The sequence below is a fragment of the Rhamphochromis longiceps genome, linkage group LG1 (assembly GCF_057381845.1).
Source record: "Rhamphochromis longiceps isolate RC_006_pf linkage group LG1, R_longiceps_female_GT1.1, whole genome shotgun sequence".
NCBI lineage: Eukaryota > Metazoa > Chordata > Actinopteri > Cichliformes > Cichlidae > Rhamphochromis > Rhamphochromis longiceps.
This window is the reverse complement of record NC_140557.1, coordinates 40383129-40409811: the sequence shown is the minus strand read 5'-3', so window position 1 is coordinate 40409811 and position 26683 is coordinate 40383129. Positions and strand designations below refer to the sequence as shown.

The window sequence follows — 26683 nt, the reverse complement described above, 5'->3', positions numbered from 1 at the left end:
GTGTTACATATGTAGTACATATGTTACACTTGCTTTCTGTTACCAGCTGATACCCTACATTTTTATAGACATTGGATGGTGTGAGGTTGGGGAGTTGAGTGGGAGGGGGGGGGTTACGGTGGGAGTTGAGGGGGGGGGTTCCATTCCTGTTAGGTTTCCTTTGTTTTTCTTTTTAAGAGAGACACAGTCCTCCTGTGTCTTCTCCAAGCTTCACATGTAAGATCCAACAGTGTGAAGCACATAGCAGCTAGAAACTGTAATGCCACAGATCAGAGAAACTTCATCATCACCATCTTCATCGCCATACGATCAGAGCGTGAGACTTCACATCTGGAGCACAGGAGAGATTCTGTGATAAGTCTTCCTTCTAGCTTGTCCCACAAGCAGTCGGTGAGATTTACTAACAACAAAAAGGGTTAATGACATTATTTCCATGAAAACATGTATTCATTCTTTGTAAACTGTTTAAATTGTGTTTTCACTTGACCTTAGGAGTGTTAGAGTGTATTGTAATGTCTGTACTCAGGTGTTTCCCTCTGTGATTCATCCCCTTCAGAGCTGAGACACTCAGGACTGAACAGACTGCACAGTTTCTGTGACTGAGCCTTCTTTGAAACCACACATGATAGAAGGGCTTCATATTTGCAGCAGCACTACTACAGGTATTCAGTTTATTACAGGATGTGTTTGTTTCTTAGGACCAGCTCTGAGTGCACACTACCTAACATATACACCTTTCTGTTTATTACAAACCAACTACTCTGGATCATACGGCCAGTTGGCAAGAATGTTGCTGCAGGAAAACATCCCTGGAGATCACCATCATTGTCAGACTGACTGTGCCTCCTCTGTGCAGTGTCAAGATCCTCCCTAAATGAGTGTGTAAGTTAACATTTTCATTATTTTATTCCCTTTGATAAGACAAGTATCACTGATATTTACATTTACAACTACATATGTTGCTATTTTCTGCTCTTCTTTTAAAGTCCTCAGCTATCCTGCTTCTGTGCTGCTTGCCACACATCAAACACTGGCCGGATGACAGGGAGGATCCACTCTGAAGTCACTGGACATGATGAGGATCATATGGGACTTCATAGTTTCACAGAAACGTTGTGCTCTGTGATTACAGGTTTTAAATGGATACAATGACGGCCTCTCTCTGATCAACAGGCTAAAGGATTGTTTTCATTGTTAGTGCTCTGTACAATGTATGCTTATTTAATATTTCATCACAGAGCAAACCTTTATTTATTTAACATATTTTTATTTTGTTTTAATGTTGAATTAACTGTGGGGATTTTTTTAAGTGGGCACTCGGGATGTCATATGACCAGAAATGTGGTAACTGGTATTCAACAGTATGGAAGAAAAAATCTGCTAAGAACAAAACACACACAAAACCCCCCAAGAAAATTCAAATTCATTCCATGTAATCCAATCTAAAACATTTTAAACTGCTGAACAGCAACACAAACAGTGTTAAAAAACAGTGTTAACAGAATGATTATGATGATCTGGTACCAAAGTTTCAGGTCACATGGCACACCTAGTGTGTAGTGTGGGGTATCAGCTGGTAAGTATAGTTTTTTTCGTATTTGTGTCCTTAGAGTTTAGATAGATAAAGCCTTGTGTATAATATTTACTTATAATTTATAATAATGCTTCGTGTCTGAGCCCAGGTTAAAACAATGTGTAAAAAAAGCATTTAGCGGCATGGCTGAACAATGCTGTAAACTATTGATACTTATTTATCCATGTTCACAAAAAGGACTAATGTTTTTATTTGATTATTTGCATGTGTTAAACTGTGTCACCACCTTAGGCTTTCATTTGAGTTTACTCAAAAATCTCTAATACAGTTCTCTTTTACCACTGTGTGGACTCTGTTTACATTAAAACATAAAGAAGAATGAGTAATAAAAAGACATGTAGACAGATCAGAAGATTAAGTAGACCGATAGAAACAGCTGTTCAGCCATGTTTTAAGAAACCAACACAATTTAAAGGTTCAGGAATGTGGTTTTAAAAGTTGAATTTTCATGTATTTCATATGTTGCTTATTATTTTTTATTTAGTTATTTAATTTTGTTATTTTTATTTATTCTACTAGTCCTTTTCAGAAAGAAGCTGTAAAATATGACTTAAGATTTTTATGTTATTTTCTATGACATACAAAACAAATTGATGTATGTAATACTATTAAACACGATATACACATGTGTATATGGCTGAAAAACATTATGCTGTATATTAAAGTTTGTATTTTCTCCAAAATGTTTGTTCATCTTTTAAGTTCATTTCAATTAGAAGAATATGAACTTTTAATATTCATTCAGAGGTTTTCTGACTCTAAATTTTCTCTAAATTTAAACATTCAAAATTTTTAGCTTAATATTCAGCAATTAATTCATTTCAGTGCATACATTCAGATTCAAGCATTCACACTGCAGTTTCTTCAGAAAATGCACTTTCTAGTTACACATGCAAACCTACCTATTTCTTTCTTCATTGGAAACAATTCTGGAAAGTGCTTTCAATAAAACAGAAAAGAAAAGTATGTTTTGTTTTCAGGTTTTTTTATTCAACATCTCTTCACATGTACTTAGCAAGAGTCACTACACAGCGTTAAAAAAATCCTACTTAGTGTAGTGAGGAAGGCCAAAAGCAAAGAGAGCGTATGAAGGAAGTGGTGAAAGGCAAAGGCATGAGTGTAAGCCTCATTGGGATTTTCGGCTAATAAAAGGTAATGAGAGAGATGTAGAACGGGCGGAGGACTTGGCTGGAGCAGGAAAAGGCAAAAAGGAAACGCCAGTGCGCTTCCCCGCCCCCCGCGCAGGGCCGTGGCGGTGAGTTCGTGGGGGGTTCGAACTGGCGGAGTTCTGTAGCAGGGTGCTCCGCCACATGTCATGTGCCAAACGGCCGGCCGAGTGAATGCTTAAAAAAAAGGACATTTATCATTTCTTCTTCAGACACCTTTTTTCCCCATTGTTTTTACAAACTACACATTAAGCTTCTTCTGCAATAACACACTAATTACACATGCAAACCTACCTATTTCTTTCTTCATTGGAAACAATTCTGGAAAGTGCTTTCAATAAAACAGAAAAGAAAAGTATGTTTTGTTTTCAGGTTTTTTTATTCAACATCTCTTCACATGTACTTAGCAAGAGTCACTACACAGCGTTAAAAAAATCCTACTTAGTGTAGTGAGGAAGGCCAAAAGCAAAGAGAGCGTATGAAGGAAGTGGTGAAAGGCAAAGGCATGAGTGTAAGCCTCATTGGGATTTTCGGCTAATAAAAGGTAATGAGAGAGATGTAGAACGGGCGGAGGACTTGGCTGGAGCAGGAAAAGGCAAAAAGGAAACGCCAGTGCGCTTCCCCCGCGCAGGGCCGTGGCGGTGAGTTCGTGGGGGGTTCGAACTGGCGGAGTTCTGTAGCAGGGTGCTCCGCCACATGTCATGTGCCAAACGGCCGGCCGAGTGAATGCGTACAAAAAAAGGACATTTATCATTTCTTCTTCAGACACCTTTTTTCCCCATTGTTTTTACAAACTACACATTAAGCTTCTTCTGCAATAACACACTAATTACACATGCAAACCTACCTATTTCTTTCTTCATTGGAAACAATTCTGGAAAGTGCTTTCAATAAAACAGAAAAGAAAAGTATGTTTTGTTTTCAGGTTTTTTTATTCAACATCTCTTCACATGTACTTAGCAAGAGTCACTACACAGCGTTAAAAAAATCCTACTTAGTGTAGTGAGGAAGGCCAAAAGCAAAGAGAGCGTATGAAGGAAGTGGTGAAAGGCAAAGGCATGAGTGTAAGCCTCATTGGGATTTTCGGCTAATAAAAGGTAATGAGAGAGATGTAGAACGGGCGGAGGACTTGGCTGGATAAGGCAAAAAGGAAACGCCAGTGCGCTTCCCCGCCCCCCGCGCAGGGCCGTGGCGGTGAGTTCGAACTGGCGGAGTTCTGTAGCAGGGTGCTCCGCCACATGTCATGTGCCAAACGGCCGGCCGAGTGAATGCTTACAAAAAAAGGACATTTATCATTTCTTCTTCAGACACCTTTTTTCCCCATTGTTTTTACAAACTACACATTAAGCTTCTTCTGCAATAACACACTAATTACACATGCAAACCTACCTATTTCTTTCTTCATTGGAAACAATTCTGGAAAGTGCTTTCAATAAAACAGAAAAGAAAAGTATGTTTTGTTTTCAGGTTTTTTTATTCAACATCTCTTCACATGTACTTAGCAAGAGTCACTACACAGCGTTAAAAAAATCCTACTTAGTGTAGTGAGGAAGGCCAAAAGCAAAGAGAGCGTATGAAGGAAGTGGTGAAAGGCAAAGGCATGAGTGTAAGCCTCATTGGGATTTTCGGCTAATAAAAGGTAATGAGAGAGATGTAGAACGGGCGGAGGACTTGGCTGGAGCAGGAAAAGGCAAAAAGGAACCCCGCGCAGGGCCGTGGCGGTGAGTTCGTGGGGGGTTCGAACTGGCGGAGTTCTGTAGCAGGGTGCTCCGCCACATGTCATGTGCCAAACGGCCGGCCGAGTGAATGCTTACAAAAAAAGGACATTTATCATTTCTTCTTCAGACACCTTTTTTCCCCATTGTTTTTACAAACTACACATTAAGCTTCTTCTGCAATAACACACTAATTACACATGCAAACCTACCTATTTCTTTCTTCATTGGAAACAATTCTGGAAAGTGCTTTCAATAAAACAGAAAAGAAAAGTATGTTTTGTTTTCAGGTTTTTTTATTCAACATCTCTTCACATGTACTTAGCAAGAGTCACTACACAGCGTTAAAAAAATCCTACTTAGTGTAGTGAGGAAGGCCAAAAGCAAAGAGAGCGTATGAAGGAAGTGGTGAAAGGCAAAGGCATGAGTGTAAGCCTCATTGGGATTTTCGGCTAATAAAAGGTAATGAGAGAGATGTAGAACGGGCGGAGGACTTGGCTGGAGCAGGAAAAGGCAAAAAGGAACCCCGCGCAGGGCCGTGGCGGTGAGTTCGTGGGGGGTTCGAACTGGCGGAGTTCTGTAGAAGGGTGCTCCGCCACATGTCATGTGCCAAACGGCCGGCCGAGTGAATGCTTAAAAAAAAGGACATTTATCATTTCTTCTTCAGACACCTTTTTTCCCCATTGTTTTTACAAACTACACATTAAGCTTCTTCTGCAATAACACACTAATTACACATGCAAACCTACCTATTTCTTTCTTCATTGGAAACAATTCTGGAAAGTGCTTTCAATAAAACAGAAAAGAAAAGTATGTTTTGTTTTCAGGTTTTTTTATTCAACATCTCTTCACATGTACTTAGCAAGAGTCACTACACAGCGTTAAAAAAATCCTACTTAGTGTAGTGAGGAAGGCCAAAAGCAAAGAGAGCGTATGAAGGAAGTGGTGAAAGGCAAAGGCATGAGTGTAAGCCTCATTGGGATTTTCGGCTAATAAAGGGTAATAAGGGAGATGTAGAGCGGGTGGAGGACTTGGCTGGAGCAGGAAAAGGCAAAAAGGAAATGATAAATGTCCTTTTTTTTAAACATTCACTCGGCCGGCCGTTTGGCACATGACATGTGGCGGAGCACCCTGCTACATAACTCCGCCAGTTCGAACCCCCCACGAACTCACCGCCACGGCCCTGCGCGGGGGGCGGGGAAGCGCACTGGCGTTTCCTTTTTGCCTTTTCCTGCTCCAGCCAAGTCCTCCGCCCGTTCTACATCTCTCTCATTACCTTTTATTAGCCGAAAATCCCAATGAGGCTTACACTCATGCCTTTGCCTTTCACCACTTCCTTCATACGCTCAGAAGGCTGTACCAAACGCCAAGGCGATCAGCATCACGAAGAGACTGAAATTCGATAAACACCTGAAACACAAGAAAGAAAATGTATTCTGAACATTTTACCTTCACATTGTAAATGTTAGAAAACAAGTGCTAAGCACACGTGGAAAGAGTGAACTAAGTACAGCTTTATTGTGGAGTTCACTGGATTCAAGAGTCAGAAATCCTGGCTCAATGATGCACTGGAGCCATGCTCAACATGACCCCTGCACTAATGCTGTAATGTGATAAATACTAGTGCGCATGAGCATATGAAGAATTGCTCAGCGAGCAGCTTATCGGCAGTCTCTCTTTACTATCGCTATAGTTTTGCAGTTGTGCTTTCCTCAAGATAAGTAGCATCCAAATCTAGACACATTATCTCTTTTGAAGGATGGATTTATGAAGGTTGGTGCACGTCCTTTAGTTTGGTGTGCAAGCGGTTAATCTGTCAATTTTTCTGTATGGTTAAGATTACACTTACACAAGCACATATCTCACACAGCCTTTCACAGACTTCTAACACATGCACTTGTTGGCATTTATGAGTGTGTTTATACCTTGTTGAGAAGAGGCAGGTAGTTTCTTACACAATCCATTTTTTTCAAAGCTTCTCTGAGATGCCGGGACTCGCCTGGCGAAATGTTCCTGATGTAGATTAATCGTGCTCCATTGTCAGTCACTTGCTGCATCGAGAAAACCGGGTTAACGTGAAAAAACAACAACCCCACAAACAGTATGACATTCCAAACATTCTTATACTACAGCTCCAAGATCAAGGCCATAAGTTTGCACTTATATTCACACAGCAGGTATGCACCCTGGCAGCTATCTTCATTTTCCAAACAATTTATAATTGCAGCTCTTGCTGTTTTTGATAACACTGGTTGAAAAAGTATTTAAACTAATGTACACACAGTGCCGTGGAAAACGCATTTGGCTCGTTCCCAATTTCCTAATTTTTTGCACAAGTTTCAAATCGTTAAACAAATGTTTAAAAAAAATACAAAATGCATTTTTAAATGAGGATTTCATTTATTCCAGGAAAAGAGTTCTCCAAACCTTTCCTAGCCCTGTGTGAATATCTGAAAAAACGGGTATGTCCCCATTTTTCAAGGTGTTTTGACTTGGATGTGAGTGCTTCCAGTTATGACTTTATACTCTGACCAATAAATCTAAAGGTATTCGAGTGCAGTCTTTGTTTCTGAGATATGTGCGTTACTTACATAGCATAGCCGTTTCATCAGAGACTTATAAAACTCAAGCTGAAAGAAAAAAAACAGTTCAAAATCATTACATCACTTCGGATTCGGTTCGATTTATTTCAGCTTAAAGGTATTTTTTTCTACAAAAAGAAATATTTTTTACATTTATAATCACACTTTAAATAAACAAGCAGAAACAAATATTTTCAAATAATTGTAATAACATCTGTCACAACAGTAGATTGCATTATCTACACACAGTGCTTACCGGCGTCATTAAAATGTTGCCCTTCTCAACCTGCAGTCGAAGTTTAGACCCACTGAGAATAAAATCGTGATTTTCTGATGCTAGCACGATGTTTTTAGCTGCCACTGCTGTCGGCATGAGGGCAAAAGCCTGAAGGAAAAACAAACAACCAAACACTGATTTTTACTGAATAACCATGAAGACAGGCACTCACAAAATATGTATTAACTAACTAAATGTTAGTTAGGTCGTCTTAGAAAAGAGATTTAGAGCGCCATTAAAATGAAGGTCATAACCCAGCCCAATGCAAACTGGTGCTTACCATGCGTGCCTGTGGTATAACGTAGATCGTGTCGTCGTAATACTCAAATCGGTGTCGAGTGAGCAGACCGGCGATGTCCTCCTCTGCGTAACAGCCATCGTGATACTCTGGCAGGTTGCTTATTAACAGCACCTTGTAATCAAGCGAAACAAGCTGTGCAAACGAAAAGAATTTCAGGATCAGTTCACAATTGCAATGGAAGAAATTCCAGACAGAAATCTGAAAAATGCAAACATTAACTTATAAACCTCACTTTGAGCACTGTCTACAACTATGAACACAATCAGGTACCTATTACAAAATGTTTCTGATGCTAATTTTCCTTTACTTCTTTTTTTCTTTCTTTGTTTCACGTAGTGCAGCTCTACCTTGACTCACTGACAAAAAAGGCAGTAAGAGTCAGCTATGAAAGTACTTTTCATTTAAGGTGGATCCATAAACAGTGATAACTGATTCCCAAAAGGCAATGTGTAAACAGCACTATTGCACATGTCAAACTTGGGAAGGAAAAACCTTTTTAAGCACTCAAAACCACCATGTCCTGGATGACTGTGCATACAATTTGAACATGTTAAACTAGCTTTTCAATAAAGGAGTTTTAGTATGTGTTAGTACATGAGATAATTGTTTTATTACAATACTAAATTGGTAACCAAGAATGGTGCAATTCTATTGGTGTCTATACTGACTACAAAATCTCTGGTATTGCGACATCCCTAGTGAATTTTTAACATTTTTCTACATTTACACCTACTTGAGCGTCACCTGACAATGAGATATAACCCAACTACAAACTTGTAAAACAAACTGAACTATTTCAGATCAAAACTTAACCACTTTGATAAAGCATGTTTTTCTTACAGGTATAATTGAAGTGTTTTTTTAATGTTACCTTTGAATTGGGAAGTTTGACTGTCTTGAGACAACCTGTGAAGTGCAGAGCAAAAGAAAAACCAAAAAATAATTATGAAATAGAAAATATCTTCACATTGAGAAATCTTTCATACAGATCTTTGGGGATTTCTTACGGATTCTTTCTGGACGCAGTTGCTCTTGTATCCGCTCCCAAAATGTTGGGTGGGTAACAGCGACCGGCTGATCCTTTGAGATCTTCTCTGCAGTCACAGAGTCTTGGAATAAAGGAAATGTAGTTGATGATGATGTTGATGGGGACGACTTCATCTTGACTAGCTCAGCCAGCAGGGCAGGAGCCAAAGTTTTGACGACAGTCTCCAGGTCAGACTGGTTTGATAAGGACTGGAGAGCTAAAAGACCACAGGTGCAAAAGAGATTCACACTTTGGTGGGTGCCAAGTCTCGAAAATCATCTACCGTTTCTGAAAGTTTTATAATAGTAGAAAAAACTATGCTGACATTTCTGGTGGCACTGGTCTTTATTTATCCTTTACATTAGTAAAGTTAAGGTTGTGAGGGGGGAGGAGAACTTTGATCTTAGAAAAACTAATGAGTACATACAAAAAAATAAAACATGAAGCAATTTTCAAACCTGATGTTTCCAGCAGTTTCTTTGCCAAGATCTTTGAGCTGCTTGACTTCTTTCGCCTCGGAGATGACCTCTCAGTCGACGATCGCCTCTCCCAGCTTTTCCTCGGTGATGAACGTTTCTCATCTCTTCTTCTCAGTGAGGATCGTCTCTCGCGGCACCTTGAGCGTGATCGATATCGTGAAGAGGAAGGACGGTCATACCACGAGGAGTCAGAATGAGACCGGGACCTGAAAAAAGTATGGATCAAAGAACTTAATAACTCAGAAACATCTCAAAGCACACACCCAGCATGGATACAAAAGGTAAATGCTGTCCACCAATTAAGTTTTTTCAAGTTGATATTTTTATATATATGTTATATTTCACCCTTTAACAATCCACTGGAGAGCTAAATCTTCTTGATTGATCCTAGTTCTCAAAATGTTTGTTGGACAGACCTGCGATTGCGTCTGGACCTGTACAGAGATCGTGATTGGCTTCTGTGTCTCTCCCTTCGGCGGCTGCGTGATTGAGAACAGGAATGACTGTTCCTCCTATTCTGCAAGTCACGGTGGCGACGTGGGCTGCCGGAGCGGGAATGGCTGCTTCGCCTGTCCCTGCTACGCTCCGAGTCACGATGAGTGCGGGGTCTGCGAGAGCGGGAAAGCCTTCTTCGCCTGTCGCTGCTTTGCTCCGAGTCACGATGACTGCGGGGGCTGCAGGAACGGGAACGACTCTCATGTCTGGTTTTCTTCTGGGAAGTCTCAGCAGACGTTGCGGGAGAGGGCTTGGCACCTGACGCACTAACAAGTGCATTAAAAAGAAAAGCACAGTTAAATGAAAGAAAATGAAAGGCTCCAATGCTGGCATGTTTTTTTATTCGCCAAATGACTTCAAATGAAGATATTTACCCTCGCGGTGATGCTATTTCACCGTTCCACTCTGGGTATCTGTGGAAAAACACAGGTACATTTTTGTCAGATGTTGCCAGGTAGAATGTCCTTAAAAATATATTATTGTTCATTAATTCAAAAACTTAGAAATGTATTCAGCCTTTTAACAATAAATCATCAAGGTGCTTTACAGGAACGCAACAAATATGACAAAGAAAAATGAAAAAATACAAATGAACAGTTCTTAGGAAGCTATCCTAGCATTACAACCCCGACATCATTTCGGCACAACCATGGTTGCGCTGCCCCAAAGATATCGGTTCATAATCACGAAGTACAGAGAAGAAAGACTGACTGCTTTCGCAGAAGTTTGCAGTTCTCGATGTGAAGGCTGGTATTCTGGTGGGAGACCCAATCCTAGTGGTCACAACAAAAAACAAACATTTAGACCAGATTCATTATTATCAGGAGCAATGTTTGTCATTGACATCACTTGCTGATAAAAAGGTCACTAAACTTTGCAGTGGCCTTAAAAAAAATCTTAAAATATTAACAGTTAGTCCTTCACTGAACAGAGAAGCATTATAACATTAGCCAGGAGCCTGGATTGCACTTAGAAACCTTCATGGGCCAAAAACAAAACAGGAACAAATAAGCATGACACATTATACCTCTCCTGGGATACAATTTTAAAGATGAAATTATTTAGTATATATGGAAAACACAAGTCAAACATCTGACTACAAACAACCAAAACAAAAGGGTCATCTTAGGCTCTGGATTCTGGACTCTCAGGCTTAGGGCTGGGTTTTTATAATCGATTCATCGATTAAAATTGATTCTGGCTTGGATAACGTAAAATCGATTCATTAAAATCCTGAATCGATTTTTTAATATAAATTTATTTTGCCCAAAATGCCAGAATCTCAGGTGACATCTCACAAAATTTCAAGAACCACCAAACAGTTAAGACAGTAAATGAGAGCAGGAACACGGCTTCTGCACATAGACTTAAACACACAGCGCGACCCGCGGATCAGAATCAGTGAGATGTCGCCTTTCTCACGGTCGGGGCTGAAAGCCGACAGCTCGCTGATTCTGATCTGTCGGCGGGTCCGCGCTGTGTGTTCACGCCCTTTATGAGCCGATTCTAAAGCTGTTAGTTTGATCTCTCTCCAAACAATATTGACCGAACCAGCAGCAAAAGAAGATCCAAACGCTTCACATAAACATCATCATGAATTCACTCTGACTTTTACTGTTTTGCTTCCACCGCGATGCACAGCTCTCTCTCCCTCTCTCTGTACTTCAAGAACAGTTTCCCTTTCTTCATTATTCGCTTGCTTGTTACGCACAAGTCTACCGCTGTTTACAGGCTGTCGGCCGCTGTTTTTTTCCCTTTTACATTCTTCCGAAAAGAAAACCTCATTTCTGCTGTTCAATACTGAACAAATTAAAACTTTTTAAAATTATTCAAAATGTAAAACGCTTAACTGTGTCTCTAATAAAACCGCTGTAACGTCAGAGGTGATGTTCATATGTTGATTAATGGTTTTCTTTCATTTTTGATGTACTGCAGAACATTTTTATAAAATCCCAGGCCAGGAAAATCACCTTCATGTTTTTCTGTGTTTTATCTTCAGCTACTTTGACACAAAAGCATCTGCTGTGACGCTTACACCTGTGATAAAGTCTTGCGTGTGTCAGCTTCCTTTTGATTGATACAAAAATATGTAAATGTACTGATCTGAATTATAATATTTCTGACTGTCAAAATTTCCCAGATTTAAATCGAATCGAATTAAATCGAATCGTGGATCGAATCGATTCGGGACCTTGTGAATCGGAATTGAATCGATTCTAGAAATCAGTGACGATACCCAGCCCTACTCAGGCTCTTCTTATGGCATCAAAATTTCCCAAGGTTCCAAGAAGGTCGTCTCAGGAGAGGCCAAGTTTGGATTAGGACAAAATGCACCACCAAACACTAACTTAAAGTATGAGCAAAGAAAATTAGTATAACACAAAAACAAGGTGCCTACTGATATAAAATAAAGGACCAAACACACTATTGTTCACTCTAGTGACAAAAGACAAAAAGGGGAACTTTTACATTCAGCAACAGTTCCAGGAAAAGCAAAGCTGAATGAGCACTGTGGAACAGTAGCCCAAGGACAGAGACAAATGAAAAAACAGCCCTCTTCCAACATTTTCTGATGCACAGGTTCTTCATGCTTGCAGATTCTTCCTCATCACGTCATCTGAGGCCTTGGCTCCATTGTTAGCAAATGCCTTGAATGTCTTCGCATGGGTTTACATCAAGTCAAAAGACATTAAATCTATCAATTGCAAGTACAGACCACTGAAGTTTCTGAAGGTCTCTTTGAAGTAGTTTTTTAAATTACAACATCTGGTAGACATATAGTTAAGTTTAGTCTGGACTGTAATCCTTCAAAAGTTCTGTTACAGAATACTGAATTGCAGAAATATGGGAAAATGTGTCCAAATGTTTGCAGTCCAAGTTGGTAGTCTTCCTACAGTCATCATTATGCAGTAATAGTGAATAAAACAAACCAAATAAACTTTAAAGTAGCATCCATGAAGCTTTTTCAAAACCAAAATCCTATAATGGCATTCAAAGTCAAATAATTAAAAACAATCCCAAAACAAAACAAAAAACATTGCGTTTCAAATAAATAAAAACTGACTGAAAGCAAAAACATCGAACAATCTTCGACTTACCTTCATCTGATTACATTCCTTGTTACACAGAGAGCAGGTATGCGGAAAGACCCTAGGTGAAGTGGCAGTGTAGTCTTGCATCTGGGCCAGCACTGGGATATCCTCTGTCACTTGTAAGGTAAAAGGCAGGTTGTCAGGAGTGATCTGATCTTCAGAGTATGAGATTGGATGTTCCAGGTCCTCTTTTTCAAGTCCAAATTGCATAAGGATGTTCACAGCTGTTTCTGAAGTAGACTCTGCAGAGCCCACAGGTTTGGACTTCTTTATGTCCTCTTCCATTGAAGTCTTACTCCCTTCTGGCCTGCAGCTCATTGGCATAGTTAGCAGTGATGGGATTGTTCCTCCAGATTTTGCAGGAGACGCAGATGAAACTCCAGAAGAGCTAAAGCTGGACCCAGGCCCAAGATGAGGAGGTGTCTTATGAGAGTCTCTCTCTGCCTGCATACTCGACTGTCCATAGCGCCCCTGGGCTGAACTTTGTTTCCCAGAGGCATAGGGGTTATATAAGGGATGGGACATGGTGTTAGCAACCTTCAGAAGGTTTAGTAGACTGATGGCTGCAGCTGTCAGGAAAGGGGGGTGTTGTAGATATAAATGGGGCGCGTGTATTGGTTCGGCCACCAATAGCAATGGCGTTATTTATCTGTGTCAACGCAAGGCGGGCTTTCAGCTGAGCCAGCCGCAAGCATGCAGCTTGCTGTCCGATCAGTAAAGAGCTCCCTGGGAGCCTACCATGTAGGGGGCTCTGTTTGTACCCTGGTGCAGGAGAAGGGGTGTAACGCTTCGATGGCAATGGAAAGCTGGAAAGTTAAAAATAAAGAAAACAAAGAAAACAGGTTAATGAGTTGTACTGGGCCTCAGAATCTTGGAAAGATGAAATCCACACAGATGGACCTGGACTGGTGCAAACTGCCATAAGTCATGAACACATCCTCCTACCCCCTAAACATGATCGCAACAAGCAGGATTCACTGCACTGTTAATGTTAGCTATGTTATATTGCTGCCTCTGTTCGGTGGTGTCGAGCCAAACGGACTTTAACGTGTGTTTGAACGAGCTGACGGTTCACTCGTTAAGCTGAAAGAAAGATGCTTTAATCACAGCAGTCACACATGTGTCCACTGTACCATCTGGGAACTCTTCTTGTGTAGCACTCGTAATAACACAAACACTAAATCCTCCTTCTCTGGTGCTGTTGTGTAGCAGTGTGTACACCTGAGACTGTCACCTGTCTGTCTGTCCTGCACTCTCTCTGTTTCTTTCTCTCTGATTGTGGAATAAAAGTATGAACGTGTGTTTATAAGTTACACTTGTGTCTGAATCCTGCAGCTTATCGCACATTTCATTTCCATGTGTGACAACTGCAAGTGTCCAGAGTGAGGACAGACTGAGGGACCCACTGCTGCACATCATCTGTGAGGCTTTGCACCGCTGATGATCCACCAGGACAAACTCAGCAGTGTGTGAGGAAGAGGAGGAGGAAGAGCCAGCAGCAGCTGACAGATGGAGAGAATAGACAGACTGTTCCCTGTTTGTGAAGGACTGCTAGGAAAGTTTAACATAACTGTCTGTGCTGAATCAGTCTTATTAGGTAATGTTCAAATAATGTTATCATCCCAGTGTTTTCAGTGTGAGAGAAAGTACTCAGGGCCTTCAAGTTACACACTATGAAAGGCAGCAACAAGTTCAATGTTCAGAAACCTAAAGTATGTATCAGCAGCAGAATGGAGCTAAAAATAAATGTTTGTTTCAGTTCTATGAAGCTTTGAGGATTTTGGATCAGTAGCACTGCTGTGTTTGTTGCATCATATTGCTGTAATTGTTTATATGCTTTATATATTCTGAGCTAAGTTGATCTATAGTGTTACATCATATTCTATAAGGATGTTATGTGTTTGTAGACTTTCTGCCCAGTTTGACCCATTTAGCAGAAGTCAGCCTGTTTAAGGCTCTGATATCTATTCTGTATGACTTAAAGCAGTTATGACATGGTCTGATTTTCTCACCCAATAAAGGAATATTTCATGTATCAGTCTACTCTTCATTCTATCAGACACAGTTACCACAGCTCGCACATTTTCTTTTTACACATATATGTAAGCATTGAGCCAAATTTAGTAATGCCAGCATATTAAACGAACAATATTTGTCTTTTCTATATGATACATCTATATACACACTGTCAAACATACTTGTCTTTGAGTGAAGATTTAAGGAGATAGGAAATATAAATAATTGTAACTTGAATCTTATGGCGTTATTTTTGTGCCACTATTCTGAGCGCAAGTAAAAAGAATTTGAGCATAGTGGCACTAAAATAACGCCATAGAATCTTTACTGAAGCTCAGTATTTGACACAGAGTTCGAACTCACTGCTGTGATAACTAATAATGATTAAGATAATAACTATCATATTGGCCATATTATATTTACATTACCAAAGTAAGATGACTTTAGTCTCATGAACAACATGAGCTAATTGTTATTTACTAGCTAATCTTAAAATGACTGTTCAGTACAAAAATGAAGCCCAACAATCATGTTTTACACTCGTGTGGTCTCAGCCTCAGATACTTATCACATCACACAAAGCTCATGTAGAAACAAATGAACAAAATATGTTCTACTCCGTTTCTGTCAAACAAAGCTGTATGAAACGTTTCCCGCTTTTAGTATAACGGTTGATAGGCAACCTGGGCAGCGCGAGGGAGGCTAGACCGTCCCATTTCACAAGCCTACAAGCCTGTTTTTGTTTTCTTTACAACAACTCGGTGTACATACCGTGCTTTATATGTGTGTAATCCCTTTCTTCTGGTGTGCTCAAATGTATACTCGCAAAAAACTTCTTGCAATCTACAACTTTGCTAACGGAAAGTAAACGCTAAACGGTAGCCAGGTGACCCAGCGCAACGATTTCCGTTTCAATGGGCTGCCTTCAAAATAAAAGCACGAACGGAAACGGCAAATTTCAAGATACTGTAGTAATTCCACTAAAGCATATTATTAATGTTTTTGCTTTTATTCCACTTGTTTTGTAGTGTATTGCATTTATAAAATGAGGTTGCTGTTGTAAAATGTGTGACTTTGGGATATCCTTTAAGTGTGTGAGCTCTCAAGATTATGTTGCTGTCATTAGAAGGACCACATTGTGTGATTATTTCACCAAGTGTCTGAATAAAATTTGACCAACTAATTTAGTTTGTGTGGCTATTTCTGTGTGTATAGGTTAATAAAATGATTAGGTTCCATTCAGTAATCCAAATCAAGTGAGTAAACTTTGGAAATAAATCAGGAGAGGATACATACACATAATTCGGTAGTAGAACGACTTTTAGCAGCTATATCTTGAAGTAATCATTTTCTGTATGGCTTTATCATCTCACATAACTGTGGAGGACATTAGGCCCCTCTTTTAACAAAAGAAACTGTTTATTGGGCTTGATTGCTATTTAAAAGTCGGTGCTATAGTTCGGATATTTTTTCTTTTCTTGTTGCATTACACAGTTTTACTAAAGTAAATGACTCATTGTCTTGATACATGCTCAATCATCCAGGTAAGTACACTGAAAAAAAGGGATTGGCCAGCTCTTGGATTTACGTAAGCATCTTGCGTGTATTTAACACAATTGCCTCATGCTTTAAAGTTAAGTGTAACTACATAGTGTAGAAACTACATGATATGCAGAGAGGCTAGATTAAATTGTTTATATCATGTTCAAGTGAAGTAAGTCAATAATATATCAATGTTAAATCCCACGACACTGCACGGGTTTCAGACTCGCGCTCTTTAGATCGTGGTTTCAGGAAGGCATCCATCTCAGTCAAGTCGAGCAGCCACCTCTACTGTTTTTTACCAAAAAAAGTAAGTTGGGTGGTTGTTACATTAAAAAAGTCTAACTTGTAATTTGAACACAATAATTTCATGTTTCTATGAACGTAATTAAATCATGAAGAATCTGTACGAAATTCAACAACTTAATTTGTTCTTGTTGAGATGAGCTGATACAATCTAGTGAGAGTGGTTAGTTGCTGAACTCATGAAATTCACAAGATCGCACAAGATTTCAAACTGCAGGAGTTATAAGAGGCACTACACACGCACCACGTGCATGCTATTGCTATTGCTATTTATTGTGTATTATTACAAAACAAAACAATTCTGCATCAAATACAGGAAATCATAGCTTTCCTACATTTCCTAGATTGTTGGCATGGTGGTTAGTGCTGTTGCAAATGGTTGTTTGTTTCTATGTGATAGACTGGTCAGCTGTCCAGGGTGTACCGTGCCTTGTAACCTATCACTTCAGGGTTATTTCCCAGCCCTCCTGCAACCAGGATAAAGATAGAAGGATGGTAGTTGTTGAAGACCCATTCAATTTTTATGGTAACCAGGATCTAGACTTTGTTGAACATTATGTAATATGAAGACAGCATGTAGTATTTAAGTGACCAAGTAGTATTGGGGTAAAAGTTATTGAATACTGTTGAAATAAAATGACAAAATTGTGAAGGATTAAAATATTCCAAGAGCTCAACTTACTTCATCTGAACATGTTTCAATCGCATTTTATGAACACAAAATGCACAGGTTTATTGAATATGAAAAAGTTGTGTTGATTTAACTCAGTTGTTTAAGTTTCTGCCAAAGCAAAACATTTGTGTGCAACCAATGTCCATTATTGAATCAAATAAATCCAACATGGCCTTTTTTTCAGTGTACATCCCCAAAAGTGGATTTTGTTCATCTGGACATAGCGTTTTCAGTGGGAAGAACCTTTTTGTCACTCAGCCAAGTGACTCCTGCAGTGCAAAAAACCGACTCATTAAAACATACTAATTACAACAGCTAATATTCATGCTTTAACATTCCCACATCTTAACATATCTTAAAATATAAGTAAAGTTATTTTTATTTATAGCATTAAACATAACTGACATTTTGGTGCATAGCAAAACTGTCAGTCATACAGTCATAGAGCATGGTTAGCACCCTCATGACTTACCATATTTGCAATGGGCAATTAAAAATGGTACACTCATACTTTTTTGAGGTATAGTAAATATGCTTCAATTGATAGTCATTAATTAAGAGCTGTTAGTGACACTGAGTTAGTCATGACTATGCTTTCTGTGTTTTTTCCCTCCCCTTTTGGTATCCTGTTCCTGCTGGATGAGCCACTTCATGATAATCCTCATCTGATGACTCCGCTGCCTGGTAGATTCTCCTTGCTGCAGGTGTATGCTTCTGCCAGCTGGATGCTGTTACTGGATAGTACACCGTTCCAATGGAGCGGTAGGAACAAATTGAAACACACTAAAAGAAAAGGGTTATTGTTTAAAATTGTGTTTTAATAAATGTGTTAATGTTAATTAAGTGTTCATTGTGTGCTGGAGGTCCTACTGGTCCTATGGTGGAGCAGCTACTACCTCTCCTTTAAGAAACTAGCCTCTGATGGGATACAGATATTTGGGACACATTTCAATTCTTGTAAGGGTTTAAAAAATACACAAACTTGGAAGAGTTGGCTGGATTTGTACAAAATGAGATGGCTGGCAATGGAAAGATGCAATTCGATTGTTACATGTTTAACCCTTTAAAGCCGGTCGGAGCAGGCACGCTCTGTTTTGCGTAACTATTTTTAAATCCCTGTAGAACCGGGAACCGCATAAGCTAGCGCAATAATATTTTTTGCATATGAAACCAGAGGAGTTGTACTTACATCTTATGCCATCAGCTTGTCCTAGGTCACGGTTTCCTTCCACATATAGCTTTGCAAAAATTGCATAAAAAGCGCTTGCAGTAAACATAATATTCCAGAAACACGCTTTGCCGATCCGATCAGCTGTTCGTATTCCAGATGTATTTCATTTTCAATCAAGATGGCAGAGCTGTAATCTTGCTCTAAAATTATATATTGTAATATGAAAATTGTAAAGTTACTTAACCTGTGAGTCCTTGGTAAAGACATTCTCTTCAAAGTGAACGCTGCAAAGATGAGATGCAAGTTTCAAGTACAGTACAAAACATGTAGTTAAGATGATGGTTTTTAATTAGCTGCTGTAAAACAATGTAATAATAAATAAATGCAACATGACATTAACTGCTTTTTAGGTAAGTACTTTATGTACTTTTGGAGAACTGTTAGATCATCCATGTTTTCTACAGTCATTGGTTTGCTGGACAAAGTGGCCCACCCGAGGGGTCCCCTGCCATTGACCAGCAAGCCACCCTGGCTGAGGATCATCTGGTTGCCAGGGCAGAAGGAGCAGAGCATGCCAGGCAGTCATGGAGGTACAGCACTCTAATAAGGTGTCAAGGGGGTATACACCAGGCCTTGGTGGACACGGGCTGCACACAGCTCCTGGTTCACCAAACCCCGCTTTGCCCCGGGACATTATTGGTGTTGCAGTGGGTGGAGGTTACATGTGTACATGGGGGCATTCACAGACAAAACACATGGAATAAAGGCTGCAGTCACTGCCAAAAAGTCAGTGGCTGAACAGAAACGTAAGTAGCAAGCAGCTTAGCTTTTATATTCAGGTGAAGAGCAAAATGAACATTTAGGGTACAGCAGAGAGTAATTTGTGTGACAGCTGTAGTAAAACCCAATTTGTGTTTGTCTGTTTAGGAGACTTCCAAGCGAGATACGTGGAGGAGCACCGGCTTGGAGAAGGAGGATGCGGAGCAGTGTTTGCTGGCTACCGCATAAAGGATCATTTACCAGTAAGTGTTCAGATGGTGGTAGTGAGACAGGCAGTAATGCAGATAAGGGATAATATCGTAAGCTGAGACGTGTGCTGTTTTACACCTTTAATTATGTCATACTGAGGAAATGCTCATCAATGCCCTGTGTCTTTTAGGTGGCCATCAAACACATCCCAAAGGGGAAAGTGTACTGCAAAGTGAAGGTAAATGTGCAAGACTTGCATTGTTTTTACATTAGTGGATTGCATGCAGCGTTCACCTGTGGAACGTCTGTGCCTCATCATCCACTTTGTTAAAATATTTCAGGATGACAACGGGAAGAATCTGTCGGTGGAAGTTGCCATCATGCTGAAGCTTGCAGCTGAAGCAGATGGATCAGTGGAAACATCAGCCCCAGTGTCTCTGTTGGAGTGGTTTGACTTTGGCAGAGAGCTGATCCTGGTGATGGAGAGACCTGTCCCCGCTGTGGACCTGGATAAATACATAGAAGAAAATGGAGGATTTTTGCCAGAGGACAAGGCCAAGGCAAGTTGACTTGCCTTGGAAGAGTCTTAGACTGTACATCATTCAATCAAAGCACAGAGTATTAGAGAAACATTAACCCATTGATTGATTATTGTCTTTTTCATCGTTTCCAGGTAGGGCTGGGCTATATCACACCGTTCACGGTAATACCGGTGTAATTTTGGGCAACGATAGGAAAATGAAATATGGCGATAGAATATGGGTAAAACGCGCATGTGCAGTGCCTTTGTTTACATATGCACATGGCGGTGACGCAGAAAGAGAAGAGCAAAAGTGGATCGTTGAATGAAACGGATGAACCAGAACTGGTTTGTAAAATGCTGCAGCTTCAGTGGTGTGGAACTGGTTTAGCTTTCGTCCGTCAGATACACAACAAAGCACAATTTTTGGTAGCGCATGCTAGCAGGCCGTCGTTATTACCGTGTTGTATGGAAAATACGGCACACTTAAAATCAATCCTTTGATTTTTCTGAAAGTCGACAGAGCCCCTTATAATCCCGTGCGCCTTATGTATGAACTCTGGTTGTGTTTACTGACCTCGAAACGGTTTTATGTGCACGGCGACTTTGCTAAGCTACAAAGCCGCACCGCTCGATGGATTGTCGGAGCATTACGGCTATCGTAGGCAGGCGCCTCGCGGAGTGATACGTACTGCACCTCAACATGATATTACCGTATTGTGTGTGTATAACCTCTTTTTAAGTTTTGTGGATATTATACATGGTTATGCTGAGGATATGTCGGCCAGTTTCCACTGGAAATGCCTTTTGGTTAAACTGTCAGCGAGGAATTTGCACTGTTACATTTTTATATAACTTTAATGGACATAAAAAAACAGCTGCTTGTTTAAGTGAAAATACATTGATGGGGTTTTTTGCACTAATAAAGTTGTGGAGTTGTAAAGTATTTTGTCTAGTGTCAGTTATATCGTCAGTTATATCGTTATCACAACTTTTCAAATGTATATCGTGATGAATATTTTTGGTCATATCGCCCTGCTCTATTTCCAGGTCATTCTGAAGCAGCTGGTTGATGCTGCGAAGCACCTGGAGGATAAACACATCTTTCACCGGGACATCAAGAGTGAGAACATTCTAATTGAGACCGGCTCAGATGTACCGCGTGTTCGTATCATCGACTTTGGACTCAGCTGCTTTTTTAAGGAGCGGTCGCAGTACCGCCTCTTCTATGGTAACATATTCTGCTCTTGCTCTTCACAGATGTCACAGTTTTCGCCTTTTGTTTTAGAAGAAATTGCAATTGTGTCTGTTTATTAGGTACAGAAATGTACTCCCCTCCCGAGTGGTACGGGCGCAGTTGCTACAGGTGTGGACCCACCACGGTATGGCAAATGGGAGTGGTTCTGTACGAAGCGCTTCATGCGGGGGACTTTGACACCACGAGCTTCCTCAAAAAGCGCCTGAAATTCAAAAGACATCTGTCCAAAAGTAAGAAAACGTCACACTTCAAGACTGACTGATGGCTTGGACCACTGGAACTATCATCTTCATGTTTTTTCTCTTTCCTTTCTTTCCAGACTGCCGGGATTTCTTGGACGCGTGTTTAACCAAAGTCCCGGAGACGCGGCCGACGCTGGAGGACCTACAGCATCACACTTGGCTGAGATAAGCCTATCACACACACACACAAACACACACAATTCAGACGTTATCATTTATGTGTGATGTATGAATTACCTTTCTTTTTTTCAGGAAATAATTTTTTTAATTGGCCCACTTTAAATTTCAGTGTTTTGGAATTCCTGTAACCCCCCCAGCCATCCCAGGAAAGGGGATCTCTCTTTGAATGGGCTTTCCCGAGGTTTCTTCCCGTCAATCTGGCCCCCCCAGGGGAGTTTTTCCTCGTCTTCATAGAGAGCTTGGGCTGGCTCAGGAGCTCCATCAAAACTGTCTTTATTTAATTACTCAAATGTAATCATATACTTTAAAGTAATCAAATAAAAAACAGTAAAAATCTAAGACTTGAAGTAAACTTCCATTAAAATAAAACTTGTTTAATTCATCTTTGCTGAGGATACTGTGTTATTACTATTTCAAGGATTATGACACTGGTACCCATCCCTACCCATCACTAGGGAACAGAACAAACCAGACATCAATTACAACAAAAATGACACTGACCCAGCCAGCATGACTCGTCTGCCTTCAGAAATGTTTAGCAATATTACAAACTGGGTGATATGCCTTAAAGTAGCTTGTCATGTGTTCAGCATTGTCACAGGCTACATTTTAATTAAAACCACAATCTAGTAATGTTCTGTCTTTAACCTTCCTAATTTGTTTTTTGTCCTAACCTAACACTAAACTGCCAGTGAAAACAAAAGTTACATAAATAAAGAAAATTACGGTCTCACACAGGAGTCAAACCCTAGTTTCTAAATGATGTCAGTAATAGGAAATTCTATCTTTAAAAGAACCCAAATTGTTACACCACTTTGTCAGCCTCGCTGGCGTCAAGAATCATTAGTATGATGCTAAAGCTTTAGTAGAAGTTGCACATCAGTTGGTGTCCCCGCCCCTTATCCCCCTTAAAATCCTAACTTGAAGATGCAGAATTTGCTTCCTAGTAATATGGATGTCATTCATGAAGGTAATACCCAAGCAAATAGCAATTTTATTATGATCTGTGCTGCAGTTGTAAGACCGGGCACTCGAATCTTTCCTAAAACCCTCTCCCCACTCCCTACTGACATTGTCGTGATGTTACTGCTTTCTCACTGCAGTCATGCAATTTATTCTATAAAAAGCTCTTACGGTGTGTTCACACCGAACGCGATAGACGCGAACAGAGCGTCAGGTTTACATGTAAAGTCAATGGAAAAGCGCGATGACCCGCGATTGCGGCTCCCGCGAAAATTCGGAAGCAGATTTGTGTCGCCAAAACGCCAAAACGCCTGAAACGCGCGTCAGTCTAGCGCGTTTGGAGCGTTTGACTCGCGAATAAAACCACGTGCGTGACTTTTTGTGTTGCATTTTGTGCATACGTGCGTTACGCGTCTACCTGGAGTTGGAAAAATCTGAACTCCAGCGTCAAATCGTGCCGCGACAACCAATCAGGAGCCTGGTGACGTGGCTGTGACCTAGGTCAAAGGGGCAGATCCAGCCAAAGCCCTTCATTCTTCAATGGAAGGAAGGCTAATCAACGCCGTAGCAAACAACCTGGAGCTGTACGACACCAGCTGCTTTCTGGACCGAGACAGGAATATAAAGGACCGAGCTTGGAGGAAGATATGTGAAGGGCAACCTGGTTCATTCATTTCTCTTAAGTTTTCTCTTAAGTTTTCGCTGACCCGGGGAAGCCGCACAAAAGCTAGCAAGCCACCGCTATTTTCCCACTGACGTACAAATACCGTTCTGCTTTCATGCATGTTGTCATATAGGAATATATTTTCTTTATTAATAAGCAGCACACAGTGGTCCCGCTGTCACTGCTTCGCTTTTCCGCTGATTTTCTTTTTCTTTTCTTTTTTTTGCACCGTACAGCATTGCATTCTGCAGCCTGATTGACAAATCTGCTCCGTGTCGTGTCTCCTGCGCTTGCCAAATTTATCATGTTTGGTTTTGATAACCATCACGTCCAATAGAAAAAACAGCACAAAAACACCCATAACTATGAGCCTCATTCGGAAATAGACACCTGCACCGCGAGGGAAAAGGGCGCACGAAAGTGGCGGGCAGATGAAGACAAAACGCGGCATAATAATACTTTTACGTTTTGCAATCTACAAAGGTTTGCACTTTGAGAATCAATTGTGAGAACTGTGACCAATGTTCATGTGTGTGGGGAAAACAGTGTATAAAGTGCGTGGCCAGGGGCTAGTTATTCTGAGAACCCCTGCTGCAATAAAGGAGGGACCACTGTATATACTTTCTCTGATTATATTCAACCTGTTAGCATTTAATACTGTATTGATAGAGCCAACTGGTTCTGCAGCAGAGCATCCCCTGTTGCTTCTCCTGGCTCCCCAGTCCCTGAGCTCCTGCTGCTGCACCCACAGGTATGTACAGCAAGCACTGATACCTTTTTAGTCGGTGGGATTGCCTTGTGATCACCTTTACTAAATATCTACAACCAATCTGATTATATCCTGTTTTTGTTTTTTTTCACTGTTGAAATTAAAATCTAGTAGCAGCCTTCTCATTTCTTTGTGTTTTGTGCTGTTTTACAGGCCCACAGAGGAGGACGGCTCCGAGGCAGATGAGGGACGGGTCCCAGGACGGTCCATCGGCGGTGGAGCTGGCCACCCTGGAGTCCCTGAAGAGACCACACCAGTCTCCAATGGAGCATTTCCTCCTCAGCCTTGTTCCTGCTCTGGAGAGCAGCTGGTCCTTTTTATTCCTGTCTCTCTGTAAATACTTATATTTTATATATTTATGTTTAATGTTTTTCTGTTTGAGAATTTTAATATTATTTCAAATAAATTTTTATAATGACTGATGTCTCAGTTCTACTACACAGCAAATGTTGGCACACGACTTGACACATGTAGAAGTTATTTCATATTATACTAATGACAAAATATACTGATACAGTGGGATGCAAAAGTTTGGGCAACCTTGTTAATAGACATTATTTTCCTGTATAAATCGTTGGTTGTTACAATAAAAAATGTCAGTTAAATATCATACAGGAGACTCACACAGTGATATTTGAGAAGTGAAAAGAAGTTTACTGGATTTACAGAAAGTGTGCAATAATTGTTTAAACAAAATCAAGCAGGTGCATAAATTTGGGCACCACAAAAAAGAAATGCAATAAATATTTAGTGTATATCAAAGTGTGTGTCTCCTATATGATATATGGGGTGCCTTTGTCTGGACGTGCTTCCCATCCAGAGCTGCACAGCACAGAGGGAAGTTCCAGCGCTCCTGGAATCCCTCTGTGATGGAGCGCCAGTCTCCAGGTGAAGGCGCAGCCATGAAGTCGTCCACTAGAAAGTCCCAGATGGCCGTCGCTATTTTCGACGTCGCAAACATTTTCTTAAAACCCTACCTCTGTCTGGAACTTTATACCATATTTTCTCTCGTTTTGGTGGCTTTAATTTTACTTTAAATTGTAATTACAATGTTGAGAAACTCCCTGTAAAGCTTTCATCCTTCCATAAGCAGGTCCTCTTAGCGTGGACCCTCATTTATAAACACAACTTCTCACCTCACAAATACCTCATCTGGAACAACAGAGAGATTTTATAGAAAAATAAATCACTTTTCCTGGAAACTTGGCTCCAAAATGGGATCCTATTGGTGGCTCAGCTGGTTAGTAAAGAGGGACAACTACTTACTTACAACGACTTTATTGCACTATATAATTTTCCAATCAGTGTTCAGGAATTCTCAATGGTGCTTGGTGCCATACCCTCAGGGACTTTAATGTTATATAAAAACACTGACAGCTCGATCTCTACCTCAGTCACTCTCCCTGATCCAGCTGAGTCACCAATAGGAAAAATCTGCTTTTCACAGGAACTTGGTAACAGCAATAAGAGAATACGTAGTTTATTCCAAGAAGATATCGTCTCTCTCCCATATATAATATCTTATTGGAACCGATATGTTCCAGATATCAAGTGGAAGATAGTCTGGATGGTCCCCCATAAATATTTGATTGTAAATAAGGTGAAAGAAGTCTCTTTTAAAATTCGACATAAATGTTATCCAGCCAGTCACTACATGGTAAAATTTAAAAGGGACATAAATACTAATTGTACTTTCTGTGGGGATCATCCAGAAACTGTGACACATCTTTTTTGGTACTGTTCTTTTACACAGAGATTCTGGAAGGAATTTAGCAGCTTTGTTATTGTCCATATTTTAAGGGAGTTTTCTTTACGATGGGAAAATGTTTTATTCTGTTTCTTTAAGTTCCCCAAGAAGTATGAGAAATGTTTTTTTATGATAAATTTCTTAATACTTTTAGCTAAATTTTTGATCCATAAATGTAAGTTTACTAACAAAACACCATATTTCTGTCATTATTTTAAGGATGTGCACATGCACATACAATCAATATCAGACTGCACCAACAAAAAGGCTCAAAACAATATATGTATGTGAATTTTTGCGTGTATTCTTATAATTGTTACCTTTTTCTTTTACCCTTGGCTTTTATATTTATTTACGTATTTAAATATGATTTTTTTAAAGTAATGCTGCGAGATGGACAGTTAAATAAAGGTTTCATTGAATAAAAAAAAGATTTAAAGATGACTGGTGGCGGAAGCAGAGCACAGACTGTCTGTGAGAATCTATCGCCATCGTGTGGTGCAGAGATATATTGCCATTGAATTTAGACAACGAAAGCTTGGCTCACAGAGCAGCTGCAACAAAAAACATTAAATAGCAACATGATATATTATATTATATTATATTGTATTATATTATATTATATTATATTATATTATATTATATTATATTATATTATAGTGCAAACAGTGCAGGCTTCAGCTCTGGGGAAGAAGCTGTTCCTCAGTTTGGGTGGATTCCGTCACTCACAGCGTTGTTAGCCCTCTTGTGCGTGCAGACTGCAACCCCCCCACTGTGCTTTGCCCTGATATCTGCAGTGTGAGGTTGGATCGCTCATTTTCATCCTCACACTGATGCCACTTATTTCGGTCTTTGTTTGACATAAAAGGGCATATTTGTCACTTTATTGCAACTATATTTGCACTCTTGAGCTCCTTCATTCACTGACTGATCAT

General features: G+C 40.1%; 2 protein-coding genes across 2 annotated transcripts; one reads left to right on the top strand and one right to left on the bottom strand.

Moving 5' to 3' along the window:
* Nucleotides 1-5430: 5430 nt before the first annotated feature.
* LOC146679207 (uncharacterized) lies at nucleotides 5431-12740 on the bottom strand. The gene is made up of 12 exons (XM_085406916.1): nucleotides 12735-12740; nucleotides 10348-10409; nucleotides 10011-10049; nucleotides 9558-9902; nucleotides 9121-9347; nucleotides 8643-8879; nucleotides 8507-8541; nucleotides 7615-7767; nucleotides 7314-7442; nucleotides 7067-7105; nucleotides 6401-6526; nucleotides 5431-5885 (listed from the first exon to the last, which is right to left on the bottom strand). The coding sequence occupies exons 1-12, from the start codon at nucleotides 12738-12740 to the stop codon at nucleotides 5814-5816; spliced, it is 1470 nt and encodes a 489-aa protein (XP_085263042.1). The 3' UTR covers nucleotides 5431-5813.
* Nucleotides 12741-19671: 6931 nt separating this feature from the next.
* On the top strand, nucleotides 19672-21787 carry LOC146679206 (serine/threonine-protein kinase pim-2-like). Its single transcript, XM_085412907.1, has 4 exons — nucleotides 19672-19965; nucleotides 20976-21156; nucleotides 21243-21413; nucleotides 21503-21787. Exons 1-4 carry the CDS (start codon nucleotides 19687-19689, stop codon nucleotides 21592-21594), a joined length of 723 nt encoding a protein of 240 aa, XP_085269033.1. The 5' UTR covers nucleotides 19672-19686; the 3' UTR covers nucleotides 21595-21787.
* Nucleotides 21788-26683: the final 4896 nt, after the last annotated feature.